General features: G+C 39.0%; 1 protein-coding gene across 2 annotated transcripts in view; it reads right to left on the bottom strand.

Moving 5' to 3' along the window:
- The window catches only part of nfatc1 (nuclear factor of activated T cells 1), a 49,580-nt gene extending 32,376 nt beyond the window's left edge, over positions 1-17,204 (bottom strand). The window contains exons 1-6 of one of the 2 annotated variants that reach the window (XM_079828478.1): positions 16,791-17,204; positions 13,493-14,522; positions 13,208-13,367; positions 6,713-6,915; positions 5,238-5,410; positions 3,712-3,852 (exon numbers count right to left, since the gene is read on the bottom strand). In XM_079828478.1, the coding sequence (XP_079684604.1) occupies positions 3,712-3,852; positions 5,238-5,410; positions 6,713-6,915; positions 13,208-13,367; positions 13,493-14,522; positions 16,791-16,809 (1,726 nt within the window). In that variant the 5' untranslated portion in view covers positions 16,810-17,204. The remainder of the gene's footprint in view (positions 1-3,711; positions 3,853-5,237; positions 5,411-6,712; positions 6,916-13,207; positions 13,368-13,492; positions 14,523-16,790) is intronic. The other variant, XM_079828477.1, reaches the window with a different exon arrangement.
- Between the last annotated feature and the right edge of the window lie 3,694 nt (positions 17,205-20,898).

Here is a 20,898-nt window from a genome sequence, read left to right as displayed (position 1 = left end):
GATTTCCCTAAACGTCTTTCCTTCTCTCAGTCTCACTACTTTTCCTCTCCTTTTGCATATTAGTTACTGTCTTTGACTTTCCATTTAAGATGCGGTCCAAGCACAGATGGGAAAAGAGTCCATGAAGTCACGTTGCAGCTGAGAGGAAGCAATGGTCAGAAAGGGAGAGAGAGAGACACAGGGATTCCCTGTGTGTGAGTCACGTTGTAGGAGCCCCCTCTTTACTCATAACAAAAACAACCATTCCCTTCGAGATTGAACCCGCAGAGACACACTGCACAGCGCTACAGACCGTAGATTAATTTCAACACCTTTTCATTGACAGTTATGATGTTGAAAAACAAAAATATTCATCTAAAATGCTTTAAAGGAACTGTTCAGCCAAACATTTAAATTATGTTATCATTTATTCACCCTCATGTCGTTCCAAATCAGTATGACTTTCTTTCTTCCATGGAACACAAAGGTAAATTGTTGAAGTATATCTTGGCCACTCTTCTATATTTTGGTCCGTTCCTCACACAAACGCTATTGTACGGCTTCAAAAGACTTTAAATATATTGCACACGTTGGACCATTCCAAAGGTTTGTATTTCATTTTGGATCCTCATACAAATGCATTATATGGTTATTTTCTCCAAAAATGACCTTTTGTGTCTCAAGTAAGAAAGAGAATCACACAGGTTTGGAAAAATATGAGGGTGAGTAAATAATGACAGAAATTTATGGGTGAACTATCCCTTTAAAAGGATACCACTACAACTAACATGAATCTAATATGAAGAAATCCTATTTAAAATCTATACAGAGGCTGAACCACCTCTTTTCCTTCTTACAAATCAAATGTTCCCCAGTTTTAAAGAAGCCAACGTTTTATAGATGATGGCAAATGCAAATACAGGGGAATAAGTTCTAAGGAAACGAGGCAGAAGCATGTGACCAAGCTCATGAAAAATGATAGTGGAAAAGATTTGTCTTTAGAAAACTGGACAGAGAAATAAAGAGAGAGAGAGAGAGAGAGAGAGAGAGAGAGAGAGAGAGAGAGAGAGAGAGAGAGAGAGAGAGAGAGAGAGAGAGAGCGCTGTTGATGCCAATGGTGGGCTGGCTAAGGGGTGTTTCCATGTGAGGAGTGCCCAAGAATCCACAGCGGATGCCAGACACGGGGAAACCCTTCTAAAAAACAAGGGCACACACCCTTCTGTCGGCAAGCACACACATGCCCTCTCTATCTCTCCCTGCTTTACACAAACACCTACGCAAATATGTGCACAAACCAAAAATGTCTCTGGGTTTGACAGCATGTTATTGATGCTGCAACTAAAACAAATGTTCATTCATTAGTAAATCCACAACAACCTTTATCCATCCATTCATCCATCCATCCATCCATCCATCCACCCACCCATTTGTACAATACAGCAGGTCATTTCACTTTAATTAGCAAATGTTTAAATGAACATGAACTAAGATTAATAAATGCTTTAGAAGTATTTTTCATTGTTAGTTAATGTTAACTTATGTAGTTAACTAATGTCAACACATGGAAGCTTATTGTAAAGTGTTACTATAAAATAAAGTGTCAAAAATAAAATAAAATCCATAATGTAATTATATTAAATATTTAATATATACAATTATATAAGAATATATATATATATATATATATAAGAATATATATATGTGTGTGTGTGTGTGTGTGGCTATTAGAATACAGAGAGGTTCAATATCATTCTACAACTATAACACATTTTAGCAGCTTCAATTCCCAGAGTTCCCCTCTTCACAGGTAAAACAATGAGGCCATTTCCTTCAGCTTTGTGTTACGGATTGCCGAGTATCCAGAGTGTTTACACTTCTCGGCCTTGGCCTTGTCTGCACCTCCTCTCTTTTTTTAATTTTTTTTTTATTTTTGACAAACTCATCAAGGAAATGACTGTTTGTAAATCTCAGGTATCAACAGTCAAGGGCTACTGCTTCTATTTTCCATATGGAAAAAGAGAGAGAGAGAGACCTGAATAAAGACAGACAAAAAAATCAAAACAAACGCCCAGACACAAGGGACAGCCCAGACTGCACACTCTCTCTATTTGGGCTCCATTCCTGGGCAGCACAGGCAATGGAAAGTTCTGGAAATGTAAATCTGTTGGGTTAAAAATACAGCGCATTAATGTGCTCCACATGTGGCACTCTGGCATAGGGAGAGATATTTTGACGGCAAAGAGGGGAAGAAGGAGGGATGGAGGGAGTGGTAGGAGGGTTTTTCTATCTGGACTAAGTATACACACACATACATACTACTGAAGACAGTAGTTTAAGGACAAAGCAGGACTTTTCCACATATACTAGACAGTTTCTAGAGGCCCGTCACAGCATAAAAGCTCTTATGAGTAAACACTGACCCCCATGACTATAACAGAGAGATAAACTACATTTCAAACTACAGCTCAGGGAGGCAGATATTCATATTGGATCCTTTTACTTTCCCAACTCTATGGATTTCTGCACCAGTAGTAGCATCAAAATAATTGAAATGTGTTTGTTTGAGTAGCACATCACAATATCGCCTAAACCAATGGGATCAATTTGGGAGGGGATTAAGTGTTCATACAAACAATGGCAAGCAGGTTTTAGAACGTTTTTGCAATTTGCTTTACTATTTTAATACATTTTAAAACGTAATTCATTCCTGTGATGACAAAGCTGAATTTTCAGTCCAGTCTTCAGTCTCACATTTTCCTTCAGAAATCATTCTAATACGCTGATTTGGTGCTCTAAAATCATTTCTTCTTAGAATCAATCAACATTTGTGTGGAACCATATCTAGGCCAACTTGTGCACCTTTACACCTGTTTAAATTTAATGATATTTTACAAGTGCAATAATGACTTTGCATAACCCACAACAAGAGCAGAATGACACACTATTGGCTCAAAAATTGAATAATTTGGGGAATTTAAGTGTTCATCCAAACAATGCAAGACAGGAGAGTGTTTGGGAATTTTTTGCAATTTGGTTTGGTGTTGCAAGTGGCCCAGAAATGACACAGTGCGACTTTAAATGCATTTACGCAGTGTTTGCCTCATTCCCAGTTTGCTTATTATCAGTCCTATACAGTATGCAAGATTAGATTCCCTCCTGAATCATGATGCATTGAAAACAGCATGCCAAACGTGGCCAGATGGCACCCACACATGCTTTTTGGCCAAATATTGTCCAGATCCCCTGCCACTATGCAAGAGGATTGGTTTGCAATGGATCGAAACATAATATTATGACCAGGCTCAGACAGAATCTGTTTTTGTTTTAAGGGGGAAATCTGCTAAATTCATTCATATTTGGTCAAATGTGATGTGTTAAACGGAATTAAGTGTACTAGGCATGTATCTGTAACTGAAAGCATAATCAATAAGCAAAAATATTTAATTAACATGCAAGGGATGGAAGATATACTTTGCAAATGATGCAGATATTCCTTGTGGGCCTAATTATAAACCAATACTCATGTACAGGTTTACATCATACTCAAAACTATGTTATTTACCATCGTCAGCACCTTACGTATTTCCTTGTACTTATGGGAAGTATGCGAATTGGGATTAAGTCTTTGTCCCTACAGCTTTATCTTCAGAAACCTCCCAACAGAGGCCATTTCAAAACAATTCCTATTACACACACACACACACACACACACACATCAAGTGTGTTCCCTACCTTGTGCTCTCTCCACAAACACCACCTTGGAGTCGTGCTGGAAGTTGTGCCCACTGAGAAGCATCTGTTCCCCCCCTGAGGCGGCACAGCTTTCCATGCTCTGTTTATCCACGAGGGGCAGCTCCTGTGCTGAGCGCTGGGCTGCAAGAAGGACAAAGAGACAGAAAGAAAGTGATGAAAGAGATGTAAGTGCACAAAACCAAGCAAACTTCTACACATTTACAGCTGTACTTTCTACAACGGTAGGGTAAAGAGCTAAATCTCAGTATGACTATAAAATATAAATATCTTATGCTCAACAAGGTTGCATTAATTTGATCAAAAACACAGTAAAAAACTATAATATTGGTAAATATTAATATTTAAAATAACTGTTTTCTATTTGAATATATTTTAAAATGTAATTTATTCTTGTGATGGCAAAGCTGAATTTTCAGCAGCAATTACTCCAGTCTTCAGTGTCACATGATCCTTCAGAAATAGGATTCTCTATATCCTTCATTGAATATGTTGGTTTGGTCAAGAAACATTTTTTTATTATTATCAGTGTTGAAAACAGTTGTGCTGCTTAATATTTTTGTGGACACTATGGTATTTTTTCCCCAAGCTTATTTGTTGAATATAAAGTTCAAAAGAACAGCATTTTTAAATATAATTATTTCATAATAGTATAAATGTATTTACTGTCACTTTTGATCAATTTAATGCATCCTTGCTAAATAAAAGTATTAATTTATTTTACAAAATGACTGACTCTAAATATTTGAATGGTAGTGTATATGATTTATATATGATAGATTTGATATGATATGATATATGATTGATATGGCATATGATATGATATGGAATGAGATATGATATTATATATGCTATTCTGTACATGCCATGGCTACATGAACACTGCAAACTATTTAAACTATAGTAGTTCAGTCTGTACTCCCAAATGCTTAATATGTCTTTCATACATATTCTGCCATTAACTGGGAATAATCCAGAAATCAATCACATTTGAGCTGTGCTCATTTTCTTGATATTACTTATTTACATCATAGCAATTGATCTGCCCTAGCAATATTTATATAATGAGCTAAATTGATTTATTGATTCAATCCATCTAATTACAGAATTCTTGTCAGTAGAGGATAGTGCGAGCAAGATCATGGGTTTGATTCCCTGGGAATGCATTAAAGGGATAGTTTACCCAAAAATGAAAATTCTGTCATCATTTACTCATTAGGAAGATATTTTGAAGATTATGGGTAACCAAACAGTTGATGGGGCCCATTGACTTCCATAGTATAGAAAAAAAATACTATGGAAGTCAATGGGTTGTATGGTACCCCATATTCTTCCAAATATCTTATTTTGTGTTCAGCAGAAGAAAGAAATTCATACAACGGTGAATTGGTGAATGGTGAATAACAGAATTTTAATTTTTAACTGCTAAAAATACACCTTGATTGCACTGTTAGTCACATTGGATAAAAGAAAAAAAAGATTTAGTCAGATTTAGTGGCATGACTCACAGCACTCAATGGGGTTAGATGCCACCTGTAAAGACACCGTCCTGCCGTTAGGTTGGTTGATGTGGACACGGAACACCATCCTCACACGTGTGTTCTTCCGTCCGATGTCGGTCTCGCCCTTCCGGAGCTCGATGTCCGAGTTACGCAGCTTGAGAATTCCAGCGCAGTCGATTCTGTGGCGCAGAAAGAATATGCTTGAGGAATAGACTCAACAAATCCTTTCAGAAGTACAAAAATGTGTGGTTAATATCGTTAGACAGTTGTTTAATAAACATTTTCTCGGAACAGAGTAAACGTTTAATTTATTGCCTGCATTTTTTTGTACCATTTCTGCCAAAATTACGCCTGGCTCTTGTTCTGCTCGGCATAAATACATGCCCTTTCGATCTCGTCCCTTCCAATTTCTGCTCCTGACATGGCAGAGATGTTGTTAAAAATCCATGAAAAGTTTACTTTCTCCATTAAATGTACAAATCCTCCAACTAGACCAGAAAGCCAACATGCGTAAATACTTATTGAAAGCCTTTTAAAGTTTTGCATCTATTGAAGAAACATGTAAGGCCCTTTATTTAAGATTCATCTGCGTGAAATAATCCTTAAAGCTGACTTTTTGGCAAAAACAGGAAGTCTGAAAAACTGGAGAAACAATCACTGAGTATGAGTGATCTGTCAACGCAGTACAGATACTGGAACATCAGATCTTAACATTCCCATGCGTACGTGGTGAGGACGAGCACAGTGTGTTCTAGTTGTCATCCTGATTTTTAGTTGAATTACATTCGTCATTCCTTTTGCAAAAAAAACTGCTTCAAAAAGTGTGAAGCCCGAGTTGAGTTTCCAGTCTCCCATTTTCAGCACTATGCATCCAAACCAAACTCTATATACAAGGCAAAAAATATAATTTTCTCTCCAATCAAAAGAAAATATGAAATTAAATACTAAAGAGTTGGCTAAACTGCACTGACACAGGGGCATAACCATTTTTTTGCTTCACTACAAAAACATGACAAAGAGGGAACGCTACTCAGAAAGCTCTGAAACAGGATCCAGAGGGGTGTGTGGTTTTTTTGTATAAGTTAAGTGTTACATCCATTATAGAGGGAGAAGAAAATGCTGAGCTAGTAAGACCGCTACCGCCTGGCTTGCAGAACAGACCCCAGCCCGCCATTACAAGCACCATGCGACCAGAGGCCTCCTGTAACACAAGCCCTGGAGCTCATTCAAGGGAAACCCACAGCGCTGGGACTCTTTAGAAAGCGTGCACACACAAAAACACACGTCTGCTTAGCAACTGCCTTCACAACAGGGGGATTGGCGGTAAAATGGAGGGGTTTTTCAGTGTTGTTTATAGCAGGAAATATGCACAGGATGCATGTGGATATACAGAATTATGTGGTACAAACATGTCCCTCACCGGCCGTTTCAGTGTTTTTTCTTTTTCTTAGTGTCTTTCTGAGATATACACACATACTCACATGGCCCTCATGTTGCTCTCAGGCAGTAGAGGAATCTCAAGCACTTTGGTGTTGGACTGCATGACCTCGTGGCTTGGTGTGGACACAGTCTTCCCGGTTATACGATGGACCTGGTAGAAGGCGTGAGGCCGGAGAAGACGGTCGTCTGCCGTTCCAATGAACAGCTGTAGGGTCAAAGGCTCACTCTCCATGTAACCGTGAAGCTGAAAGATACAAATGTGAATTTATTGGTGTAACCTATTTTTAGCAAAAAGCATTTCGTATGTTCACACTGACCTAGAAAGTGATGCACGACGTGACACAATCAGATTAAATTAGAAGATATTTTATGTTTAATGTAAAGTGGGATTTTTGGACCAATGAGATTTCAAAGTGGGCAGGGCTACCCAGCATGATCCTGCATGTAACTGACTGTAATTTATAAAATGTCAACCTTTTAATTGTCACGTTTTCGTCACACCTGGTCTGGACATTAATCGCTTCCATATTCTTATTAACATGTGATGCTACATTTTGTCACTTTATTTTTATTTCTGTGACGTTGTGGCAGGTAGCCCCGTCCACATCAAATCTCATTGGACCAAAAACCTGCTCCTCGTGTACACTAACATTCAAAAGTTTGGGGTCAGTAAGATTTTTGGTTTTGTTTTTAAAATAAATTAATACTTTTATTCAACAAGAATGCATTAAATTGATCAAAAGTCACAGTAAAGACATTTATAAAGTTACAAAAGGTTTCCATTTCCAATCAATGCTAAACTGTATTCAAAGAATCCTGAGTAAAATGTTTCCTCAAAAATATTAAGCCGCAACATTGATGATAACATTTTAACATTGATAATAATATGTAATGTTTCTTGAGCACCAAATCAGCATATTAGAATGATTTCTGAAGGAACATGTGACAGAAGACTATTTTAATATATTAAAATAGAAACAATTACTTTAAATGGTAATAATATTTCATAGTATTACTGTCTGTACTCTTTTTTTGATCAAATAATTGCAGATTTAATGAGCATAAGTAATTTCTTTGAAAACATTTAAAAAACTTTTGAATTAGAGTATTTTGTTCAGATTGTAGAAGCTGAAAAAAAGTTCTTCAAGGAAAACCACAAAAAAGATTTAAAAAATCATGATTCGTTGACGTAAATATGAAGTAAGATTTTGAATTTGAAGATTTATATTGAAAGCTCAAGCACATTGCGTCTAAGCAGCTGATGTATGGAGATCCTCAAAGAGGGTGGTCAGCATCTGTGGTGAAAGTCCTGGACCAGTCTGTATATTTATACAAGTAGATATGTTTGAGCCTGGCATTTGTGTTTATTCAGGCAGTAGGGAGTGCACAGGCCAGAAAGACAGAGGCCAGAGAGATCCCACTCCCAGAACCCTCCCCTCACTTCATTACATTATCACCCACTAGAGGAATGCCAAGACTCTTTCCGCCCATGGCACGGAGTTCAGAGCCGTATGTCCACACCTCCAAGTGCTGTGGGTCAGTTCTCACCCACTCAAGCTCTCAACCTCCGTGGCACATCTGTGGCAGATGAGGGAAACAGTTTGAGGAAAAAAAAAGTCAAACTACAACACGGGCTCCGTTGAAGAGTTACTGGACAGATCCAGTGAGCAAATTCTTACTGGAAAAGGTTATGTCTCATGTGATATTGAGCAAGACCAACTGTTCTTCTCATTGGGCTCATTCACTCACAGTGCGTATGCCTGTATTTGGCACATTAAAATATTGAAATCCTGATTCATACATATAAGCTCACACATTTTTACCTAAATTGAAGGTCAAATTTAGAACCAAATAAAACCTGCATATTATACACAAAAAAATAAAGTAAAAACAAAAAACTATAATATATTTACACAAATCTACTAAGAAAAACTATGCAAAAAATTACAAGATAATTAGAAGAAGAAAAAAATAGGAGATAAAATATAAAAGTAGTATAAATTATAAGGATCCTAAGTGCAAAAATGTAAAATATTATTTATAAAATAAAAATGTAAAATATTAATCCAATATTATTTTTCAGTAAGTGTGATATGTTAATTTAACTACATTAACCAACAAAGAATTATATGCAGCCAATATATAATATTGAATATATTATGTATTACATAAAAAATAATCATTTTTCATATATATATATATATATATATATATATATATATATATATATATATATATATATATATATATATATACATACACACACACACACACACACACACACACACACACACACACACACACACACACACACACACACACACACACACACACACACACACACACACACACACACACACACACACACACACACACACACACACACACACACACACACACGCGCGCGCACACACGCACACACGCACACACACACACACGCACACACGCACACACGCACACACGCACACACGCACACACACACACACACACACACACACACACGCACACACACACACACGCACACACACACACACACACACAAATTGGCCAAAACATGGTTGAAGCAATCATCTCCTAACAAGGTCACATATTGAGGTCTGGATATATTGTAAGCAAAGAATCAGTTCTCATGTTGGATGCAGGAGAACTGGGCAGGAACAAAGATCTGAGCTAAGGGCCTAATTGTTATGGCAAGGCGACTGGGTCAGAGTATCTCTGAAACGGCAACAGTAGTAAGAATTTACCAACAGTGGACTAAGGAGGGACAACCAGAGACAGAGAGTGTTGGGCTCATCGATGCCGGAGGGCAACGAAGGACATCCCATCTGGTAAGAGCCAACAGAAGGTCTACTGTGGCACACAGTAATTTTGATGATGATTATGGGAGGAATGTGTCACAACACACAGTGGATCGCTGCATATGGGGCTGTGTAGCCACAAATGATGACCCCTGTCTATCATCGAAAGTGCCTACAATGGGCATGCAAGTGTCGGAACTGGACCCTGGAGCAGGGGAATAAGGTCGCCTGGTCGGATGAATCCCGTTTTCTTTTCTTTTGACATCATGTGGACGTCCATGTGGAAGACATGGCACCAGGAAGCTCTGGGATGACGATAAGTCGGTGGAGGGAGTGTAATGATCAGGGCAAAACATTTTTCTGCTGGGAAACCCTGGGTCTGGCCATTCATGTGGAGGTTGAACATTGTTGCAGACCAGGTACACCCCTTCATGACACTGGTGTTCCCTGGTGGAAGTGGCCTCTTTCCGCAGGATAATGCACCCTGCCACACTGAACACATTGTTCAGGAATGGTTTGAGGAACATGATGAAGAGTTCATGGTGTCTCAATCCAATTGAGCCTCTGTGGGATGTGCTGGACCAACAAGTTCCATCCATGGCGGCTGCACCTCGCAACCCAAAGGACTTGAAGGATCGCTGCTAACATCAGATACCACAGGACACCATAGGGGTCTTGTAGAGTCCATTCCTCAGTGATTTGGCGCTGTTTTGACCAACGCATGAAGACCAACAGCATATTAGGCATGTTCTGGCTCAATGCTGCATATATGCATTAGCATTGCAATTTGAATGCAGCGAATCATGTGTATTCAGGGTCTATCTAAAAAGTTAATAATTAAGGGTGATATTAAGGGTAAGAACAAATTTGTGTTTCTTTTTGTGCACTTGCGTAAGAATACTTGAGTACGCAATTACTAGTGAATGGGACACATTACTATGATAAAATAAGTCATAAAAAGACTTAACCAGATAGAAACTCCACCGACAGAACTCAACAAAAAGAGTCATAAAGATCACAGTCACAGTAGGCCTCCGAGATGAAACCGGTCTGAATATTAAAAATGTGGAAGCACTGCCCTAACAAACCAACCTATATTTAGGGATTTCGTCACTTCTTCCAGTTACAGCGGTGATTTTTGTTGACAGAGCTGTTCTTTGAGAAGTTAACTTCCCGAGAGACTTAAGCGCAGACGTGGAAGCACATAGCTGTGGTGCAGTAGGCTTACATCAGAGGCTACACACTCACGTCTACCGTCAATCCGACGGCACATGTGGTCAAACTGCATCCAGGATACAAAAAATCTGACAGAAACCACCAGGAACCCGAGCAGGGGGAGAGAGAAAAAGAGAGACGGGGCTCTAGCAGCCTGGGTACAAAAATCCTGATCATCAGAAACCACCAAACCCCAAGTGGAGAGACAGAAGTAGGGAAGAGGGGAGCTCTGAGACAAAATATGAGGATATAGTGACTCACGTAGTAGGGAACACAGACTTAAGTGTATATATAACATAACAGGAGTATATGACAAAATGTAAGTATAAACATTATTTATTAAAGATTTGCATAAATAGTGTAAGAATGTAAGAGAAACTACTGTGGCCAGAAGTCAATTTGATTTTTGAGAGAAGAACTTCCAATTGAAATGTTTGCAGTCCAAAATTAAAAGTACTTTAACAACTCTCCTTAAGGTCACAAAAGAACTTTCACACTGACTGAGATCCTTGGAGGAGGTAAACAGTGGTGACAGAGCATGAAGGAAGTAGCTTTACACTAAAAGAAGAACATGTGCAGCTGAGAGTGCTCTCTAATCTGATGGTTTACAGAATGGGACAAGCTTGTTTGAGGCTCCTTTGAACACTCCCCTTCACTTGCCTGCCAGAACTGTCTGCAGCAAAGACTAGACGCCTCCACACGATGCTGTTGCACATGATGTCAGTGCAGTACGAGGACCTTCAGCTAAACAAAAGGCAGTCTGTGCACTAGGCCGGAAACGGCAATGGATCTGAAAAAAAACAAAAAACGCTAGGGTGAGAGGACCTTGTTTTTTCAGACGGGAGCCGCTCTGAGCCACGTGTTCACAATCATTAGCACCTCGTTATTTTGAATCGAAAAGTACCCAGCAGCCACAGATGTATTCTGAGATGTTGAGTTCACCTTTAACTGCGATTTTAGTAAATAAAGTGGTCATGGAGACTGTGGTTCGCATACCCCAAGAGTCAGGTCCAACCACACTGATGTTTTTCAGATAAAACCACGACTCCTGTCTTTAGGAATTCTGTTATCCATTAGGGAGCATCTGCAACCAACTTGTGTAGTGAACACCCATGATACAGATACGGAAAGCAAATGAGGTGTGTGACTCACCGATGAGCAGAACGGACTGACACCAAGACACTGCAGTCTTGCCAAATATCAGAAGTACTTTATTCACACTTCCTGAACTGGCAGTAACGAACAATGTAAGGGTTTAAATCACAGTGTGTGACTTTAGAGAAAACAAATAAAAGGAAGTTCCCTTACATGAACAAAAACAAAGCAATGAAAGAGTGAAACTATACCAACATAGCACATGGAGAGTATGTTGCAGGATGTTGACTATGAATGAAAAGTTAAAAATAAGACCATTCTCTGACAATGAATGGCAGCTATAGTTTTTAAAGTGCATGTATACCATTTCAAATAAATGCTGTTAGTTTGAACATTCTGTCCATCAAAGAATCCAGAAAAAGTATCGGTTTCCATAAACATATTAAGAAGTACAACAGTTTTCAACATTGATAATAATAACAAATATTTATTGAGCATCAAATCAGCATATTAGAATGATTTCTGAAGGATCATGTTGCAATGAAGACTGGAGTATTGGCTGATGAATTACAGGAATATTAAAATAGATTTTTTTTATTATAATATTATTTCACAGTATTACTGTTTTTACTGTTTTTTTCTTTTTCAACTAAATGCAGACAACTTCTTTCAAAAGTGTTAAAAAAAATCTTACCCTAAACTTTTCAAATGTAGTGTATATATAACTACATTTCATACCAGAATTTTTCATGCAGAGATCAACCTAGAAGACTAACCCCCAGTTTCACAGACAAGGCTTAAGCCTAGTCCCAGGCTAAAATGCAAGTTGAGCTGTCTTAACTGAAAGCAACATGCACCGACATATCTTAAAATTTGTTTTGTCTCAAGAAGCACACCAATAATGTTGTTTTTACTAAGCCCCATTTATAAAAGTTACTTAAAGGGATAATTCACCCAAAAATTTAAAAAGTTGTTGTCAAAACCTATATGATTTTTTTCTTTCTTCTGCTGAACACAAAAGAAGATATTTTGAAGAATGTTGGCTATGGAATTCAATGTGGCTCATCAACTGTTGGGTTACCAACATTCTTCAAAATATCATTGTTTGTGTTCAGCAGAAGAAAGAAATTCATACAGGTTTGGAGCAACTAAATAACAGAATTTGTACTTGTGGGTGAACTATCCTTTTAAATGTCCCAATTGAACTAAGGTCTAATTTATTCTAAGCCCTGTCTATGAAACCAGGCCTTAGATTTTAATCTAACTAATCAGTTACTACCTACCTTAAACCAGTTGAAACAATCCAGAAAAGAAGTAAAGAAAAGAAAGTAAGTTGCACAGGTTTGGAACAACATGAGGGTGAGTAAATAATGAGGGAACTACGCCTTTGAGAGACCCTACTGGTTTTGAGAGATTATGAATTTATACCTGGACCACTGGATGCCCTCCTGCTAGTGCTTTCACTGCCCCTCTGCTGCCTTCAGTCTCGTAATGAGCACGGTGATGGGACTTGGGTTGGACATCAATCTGTAGGCTGTAAGGCCCTGAACTGGAAGGCAACTGCCAATCAAGAGCAGGCAACGATGGACTTTGAGAATAAGAGTGAGAGAGTCCAATAATGAGGCAAAGAGAAAGAGAGAAGTTTGGTTAGCATAGACTAAAGAGCAAACTATTTGACCATGAATACGAAAGAATTTTTTATGTGCAACTAACCTGATGTAAGGCTTAGGCTTGGACCAGTATGGGTGTTGGGGTACATCCAAGAAGCCACTACAGTAGGTCTCCTTTTTGAAGGGCAGACGTGCTGAGAAGTCCTCCTGGCAAAGCTCCAGGGATCCTGTCTCCTCTCCACCTGGTTCTACTTTCAGGTTCATCGAGCCACCTTGCTCCAGACTGGTCTTGCGGGACTTCAAAGGGATCCCCTCCCCAAGATCTGCTAATCCATCTGTGGTGAGGGCATTAATGGCGGCGACAATGGCAGAGTTGGTGTACTGATTGGTGTTGGGCAGCCAGGTGTCCTCAGTAATGCTGAGACGGGGCGAAGTTTGTGGCGATAGCCCCGGGGATTGATTCGGCGAGTATGGATGGTACTTGTGCGAGTGGACACCATTAAAGCTGTACTTCCTTTTACCGCCACAAGGAGAATTTGGTCGCGAGCCTCTGGTGCCCATCCAGCTGTCATCTGTGATACTGGCACGGGGAGAACCGGATGGAGAATGGCGTGGAGACACCCCGAGGGTGCAGGACTGCAGCGATGAGGAACCTTTCGGGGAGACGCAGGGAGACTGCCAGGGCGAGTTCTGCGGCGAGTTGTCGTAGTTGTATGAGAAGCCCGATTCGTATGACGACGCATCTGAATGGCAGCTACGAGAGGACACGCTGCTTGCCGGGCTGAGACAGGAGGGATCGCGATAACCGTCGATACTTGGCAAAGTTAATGTCACAATGGAATTGAGTCGCTTGGTCACGGGAACGCTGCTCTCTTCTACTTCATCCTCGGGGAACTGCCCGTAAGCCGTTATCTCAATGCGTGGACTCTCCAATGTGGGAGCTCCATTGGACCGGGGGCCGGATGTTTGGAAGTAGCCCACTGAGCTCATGTCATCTTGAGGGGAGAACGAGGATGGCTGACTGATGGATATTGACAATGAAGGGCTGGTCTGGAGATTGTGGTACTGGGAGGTTGGGCAGGGGTTGCTCAGAGAAAGTGAAATGCTGGTGCTTTGGCTGTAACCGTATGCATCTGTAAGGAGCAATCAGATTTTCATGAGGTACTGCTTCTAAAAATAAGCCACAGAGATAAAAGAGCACAAGACATCTTTCTTAAAGAACGTGCATAAAGCTGCTGTGTGGAAATGTTAAGGAGACTGCTGCTTTTACAATCATCCACCTCTAATAAATAGCTTTTTATTTTTTAAGAACTGCCATTTGATTGGTATAAAATGGTGGCATTATAAAAAGACACTATACTCTTTATTAGTAATAGCTGTGAGTCAAAAAAACGTTAGTGGTTAAAAACCACAACCTCTGCAGAGGAAGCAAGGTGAGTGATACACAAATACCAGGCCAAAAATAACAAAGTGTTAAAAATATCTTCCTGAGGACAAAACCAGACGGAAAACCAATACTCATAAGCAGTCTTTGTCGAAAAACGGGCAAACATTTGCTTCTATGCAATGTATATATTGAGATTAGAGAACAACACATCATTTGACATGCGACATGACTAACACAAAATGTCTTGGCAAGGGGGAAATAATCGAATGCTTAGAGCTTTCTGGAGAGTTCAAGATGAATCACTGACCACTTTAGCAATTTCAGAACACTTATAGCTTCTCCAAAAACTTTTAAAACATTTTAAAAAGCAGTAGAAATACATCATTTGGCCTAAGTTTTTAAGTCTGTCCATTAAGACTTTTTTACTGATAACAGAATTGTGTGTGTGTACTCAAAAAGGGGGGAAAAATGCAGTTGAGTTGAGTCAGTCACTGTAGTCAGTCAGTCCAACCTGGTGGAAATATATGTAATGTAAGTTAGCCCAAACTGGCGCACAGTCACTACTGGCTCTGCTTGCAATAAAATTTGCAATGATTTCTCGCTACTTTAGAGGACGATTAAAAACACGGATACTTGAAAATGTGACCACAGCGCAACAAAGCACCCTGGATACTGATAGCATGCTAATGTATCCCTAATGTATGTATCGTTTTTGAATCAAGTTAACAACTACATATTAGATTTTTGTAAGCAAGCCGTAAGTATACACTATGTGATTCTGATGGCTTAAAAAAATAAATAAAAGTACTAAATTACTGATTACTTAAAGTACATTAGTAACCCTGCTGAAATAAAACACCTTAAATCAGCTTAAGCTGGTTTGCTGGTCTCTCAGTCTTGTTATGCTGGTCTGTTGGCTGGATTTAAAGTAGTTTTAGGCACTTTTCAGCAGGTCAGGGTCGAAGACCAGCTAAACAACCTTGCCCAGGCTGGGAGACCATCTTAAAGCTGGTTTAAGTTATTTCTTTCAGCCGAAAATACCAGAACTTGTTTTGTTTTAGTAGAGCTGTCATTATGAACTATAATCTAAGTTATCTTGTGAAATGCACATTTGCTGCAAAGAGAGGGATGCAAAAACCCACAATCTAAACAACGTTCCTGCTTATTCATCTTCGTCAGGCCCACCACTCCCTTCTGCGGTCTCCTAAAATCATTCAGTGCTTTGATTGAAAAAGAAATAACTTCAATTTCACTAGACTAAAAATAAAAAAAGAATAAATAAACATTAACAATAACTGTACACAATAAAGCAGTAGCACAGGTTGAGCTGGAACCACCAATAACCAATCAGAAATTAGATATTGGGGTGAGATACATCGTCAAATCAGACATGAGGAGGGTTGTAACAACTTTCCAAAGTCCTATTATGGACACACAGATTGCACAAAATGATACAATATAGGTTTAGAGTTGTTCTCCTACTACGTGATTTTATTTGCTATAAATGTAATGTCATGTTTTTGTCTTTCTTTCTAAAACAAGCACAGTAAATTGAATTACTACAGTAACTTCATGCAGACAAATTAAAATGCCTATATTTTCTATCAGTGTTACCTACCCCACCTACTGTTACAACTCACTTCTTTAGTGAAGTTGGCTACAACAGCCGTCTTTGTATTTGACATTAATTTACACAGTTGAGGAAAGTGCTGTTGATTTCTAAATAACTTACATTTGTAGCAGACAAATATGGAAACATTATGTCAAAGTTTGAGAATCGTGGCATAATATGACATCGCGTTAGAGACGTTGAAGCGACTGTGTTACCCTTAGTAACAGATAGCCTAGTGCACGATAGCGTTTTTTTTTTTTCAATCACGACAGGTAAACTCATAAGCAAACGTGCACCCATTCATTAATATTAGGCTAATAGTATAGTCCCAATAATGCTACAGAAACACATTAGAGAGTGAAATATGACAGTGTGTGTGCATTTAATCTTCTTATACGTTACCTTCCTCTGCCGATTTCATGCTTGCGAAGTGTAGAGTGAACTCTCACCAAGTTCAACGCACTTTCCCAAAACGCACAACAGTCCGACCAGCGTTTTGTTTCCCAATATAATGATGACTCCAGATATCGGTGATAAAAACGTTCACTTCTACCGCAATAAAAGGTGTACTCCAGTCGCGGGAGAAAAAAAAACTGCAAATGATTTTAAAGCTCGGATGATTCAAAAGGCGCATGCAATAACAACGCGAAATTGTATTAATGTTATTTTAATTCAGTTTCTCTAACTGCTTATATTTTCTATTCTGGACTTGCATGTTAGTTTCCAGGGGTTCTGGTGACGCACTGCTTTGCGATGGAAAGGTCTCTGTATCTATATAAAGCCGGGAAACACCTCCGAGAAGCCACGCCCCTCTATGGAGTGACGCAGGCACCACGTCTCAAGCTCAACGGCAGATGAAGAGAGGGATTCTCTCCTCTCAACATTTCCAGATGTGGAGCCGCTGAAACCCAAGGCAAAAGAGGCGGCGTGTGCGCATGCGCTTCTGCTAGTGAAGGGAATTCATTTCTGCGAATCGGTTCTTTCGAACAGCCTGTTTTAAAGAACCGGTTCGAATAATGATTCAGCGGTTGCTTAATGTCCCTGACAACCTGGCATTGGATATTACATTCTTTAAAACGTTCCAGTAGAGCCATATGTACGTTTTGTTTATTAGGTTATATTAAAAAGGTGTTTATTTTCATTTCATTCATCCCAGTTGCAGTCAAGATTTAGCTCATTTAGAATCAAAAAGTCACTTGCATTTACAATAGGCTAATAAAATACTTGTTCACAAAAGGAGCAGTTCACTTTAAAATGAAAATTACCCCATGGTTTACTCACCCTCAAGCCATCCTAGGTGTATATTACTTTCTTCTTTCTGATGAACACAATCAGAGTTATATTAATAAATATCCTGACGCTTCCGAGCTTTATAATGGCAGTGACGGGGTCCATTGAGTTTGAAGCTCAAAATGCACATCCATCCATAATAAACATACTCCACGCGGCTCTGGGGGGTTAATAAAGGCCTTCTGAAGGGAATCAATGGGGTTTTGTAATAAAAATATCCATATTTTAAACTTTATAAAGTAAAATTTCTAGCTTCCGTCAGACCGCCTACCGAATTCAAATATACCACAAAAAAAAGTATAACTAGCACGACGGATCACTAGAACGTAGTGTAAACGTTTTGAACTGTGAGAGGCGTTACACTTTTTTGTGTAATTTGAATATGGAAGGCGGTCTGCCGGGAGCTAGATATTTTACTTGATAAAGTTTTAAATAAGGATATTTTTCTTACAAAACCCCATCGATTTGCTTTAGAAGGCCTTTATTAACCACCCGGAGCCGCGTGGAGTATGTTTATTATGGATGGATGTGCTTTTTTGAGCTTCAAACTCAATGGACCCCGTCACTGCCATTATAAAGCTTGGAAGTGTCAGGATATTTTTATTAATATAACTCCAATTGTGTTCATCAGAAAGTTATATACACCTAGGATGGCTTGAGGGTCAGTAAATCATGGGAAATTTTCATTTTAAAGTGAACTACTCCATTAAAACCAATTGTGTTTTATTATAAAGACATATTTTCTCTTAGTAAACTTTTCACCTCATTCGTTTTTTAATTGGTTCTCGGGTCATTACATCAAAAGAGACAGCTCTCAGTTCAGCAAGTTGGTACTAACCATATAAACCAGAATTATTGCAAGTTGGACATGTAAGCTCCGCAAGCAATCATGTTTTAACTCTAGAGCCACTCTTACCGATTCAGTCTGATTTGTTAATCCGTTCAGTACGAGAGGTTCAACTGGTTCATTTAGAAGAACCGATTCAAAGGAACGATTCACAAATTGGGAATCGCTAATGAGGTATAGCCTCTAGTCAGTTTAGACGCCATATTGAATTTAACACGGATGAAAACGAGGCTGTGAGGGATAGACTTTCAGTCTTTACACTATTCATAGCTCCAAGATAACAATTTTCTCAACTTTTGAAACAGTTTCATGGAGTTTTTGTCTACTAAAAGTTTTTTTTTCTGAAAGACGTTTCGACAGCTTAATAATTGGCATGCTGTTAAACAAAAATCCATTGAAATCTATTGTACTTCTATCTCTCACAGCCTCGCTTTCATTCCTGTCAAAAATTTTATATGGCATTACCCTGACTGAGATCTATAGCTGAAATGCAAGGTGAACGAGCCAGTGTGCGCATGTGAATCTGCTGGAAATAGAAAGAAATCAAATGTGGCCGTTTTGAAGACAAAGGCAGTTAAAGAATCCATTATCATGTTAATAATTTCTATTGTCCCATCGATAGACACAAATAGCGTTTGTGATGCTCATTGCATAGCAACAGCAGTGCGTTGATAGTGATTGAATAAACAGACTAACAGCTACGGTTGTTTTTTTAGGACATCACAGTGCAGGGAAATGGGATCTGAAAATCACAAGATGCTGTTGGCAGCTGGGGCAACTATGATTTCAGTTTTGACAACTTTCCAGCGGGGTGCGATTCGCTGCGTCATCAGGAATCATCCAGGACTTTTTGAAGCCAAGAAATGTTGGCAAATGTTTGTATCAACGTAAAGGGTTCTCATATACTTCTTTATCACTGTAAAGCTGCTTTGAAACAATCCCAGTATAAAGTGCTATAGAAATAAACTTGACTGCACTACACAATATTACCTGTATGTACTATTATACTAAAACATGAATCTTAATTTGAACCCCATTGTAAAGAGCAACATATCCTAAAATAGTAATGCATACTATTTAAAAACATTTTTGTATTCATGTGTGAAAAAGATTCACATTATGCAATTAACCCTAACCCTAAATGTTGTGTCATTTTAATGTAAGCTAAAGAAAGATAAGTCTGTATTTTTAATCGCTGCTCAAATAATTGCATCTGCAAATACAGAATGATCTGGGAGAAAAAGGCTTTTTTTTTAAGTGGCTGAGCATTTTGCAAGCTCTCAAGTGACATGGGCATGTTTTGAAGTAGCTGCATAGTGTTTGCCCCCACTAAGAATTCATCCAGGTCGAGTATCAAAAGGGAGCCAAATAGCCTTCACCCCACACACACAGGATGATATATAATTGCATCAGGAATTAGTGCATTTATGAAACACTAGCTGTTTCTTTCATCATGGGAACATGGTAATTGTGCCATTACCCTCTCTTACAGTCCTCTCTCTCCTGCTGTTCTGTGGGTCAAATGTATTTGTTTGACCTCATGGAAAGCTCTCACCCACTGGTTAGGGGCCCTAAGTGGGCTTGAGGGGATGTGGGCAGGGCCTCCCTGTCCTCCCCAGCTATGTGAAAGCAAGCTGCGTGCCGCAGTAAACACAGCTTCCAGGCTGAAGGTAATAAATAGCACTAACTGTGCTGATTGACGGACGCCTAGTTCTACGTCAGTTGGCCTGTAGTTTTTCCACTCTGTCTGCCCGTTGTTGAGGGCAGGGGTTTTTAAGCACCAGCCGGACAGTTCCGGATATTTTGTTCACCTCAGCTTAGTCCCTACAGACTTTTTGTTGTCTATGTTACTAGATTTAGATCTAAACTTTACGTCAGCATAAACGCAATAAATCCTTTTATTACATAGCTACTCAGTAAATAAATAAATATATGGACATGAAATATTGATTTAAGCTTTGAATTGTTTTATAATTTTACACTGTAAAAATGTGGCCGAAGGATTTACTACCAATGTCTGAGTGAAAATGTATTCAAATAAATGGCAGGTACCATAAAATTAAATGTGACTTTGCTTTTTTCTTGTAAAACATACTCCAATTATCAAGTTAGAAAATACACTCACCTAAAGGATTATTAGGAACACCATACTAATACTGTGTTTGACCCCCCTTCGCCTTCAGAATTGCCTTAATTCTACGTGGCATTGATTCAACAAGGTGCTGAAAGCATTCTTTAGAAATGTTGGCCCATATTGATAGGATAGCATCTTGCAGTTGATGGAGATTTGTGGGATGCACATCCAGGGAACGAAGCTCCCGTTCCACCACATCCCAAAGATGAGATCTGGTGACTGTGGGGGCCATTTTAGTA

This window comes from Gobio gobio (assembly GCF_949357685.1).
Source record: "Gobio gobio genome assembly, chromosome: 11".
Taxonomy (NCBI): domain Eukaryota; kingdom Metazoa; phylum Chordata; class Actinopteri; order Cypriniformes; family Gobionidae; genus Gobio; species Gobio gobio.
This window is presented reverse-complemented; position numbering and strand designations above follow the sequence as displayed.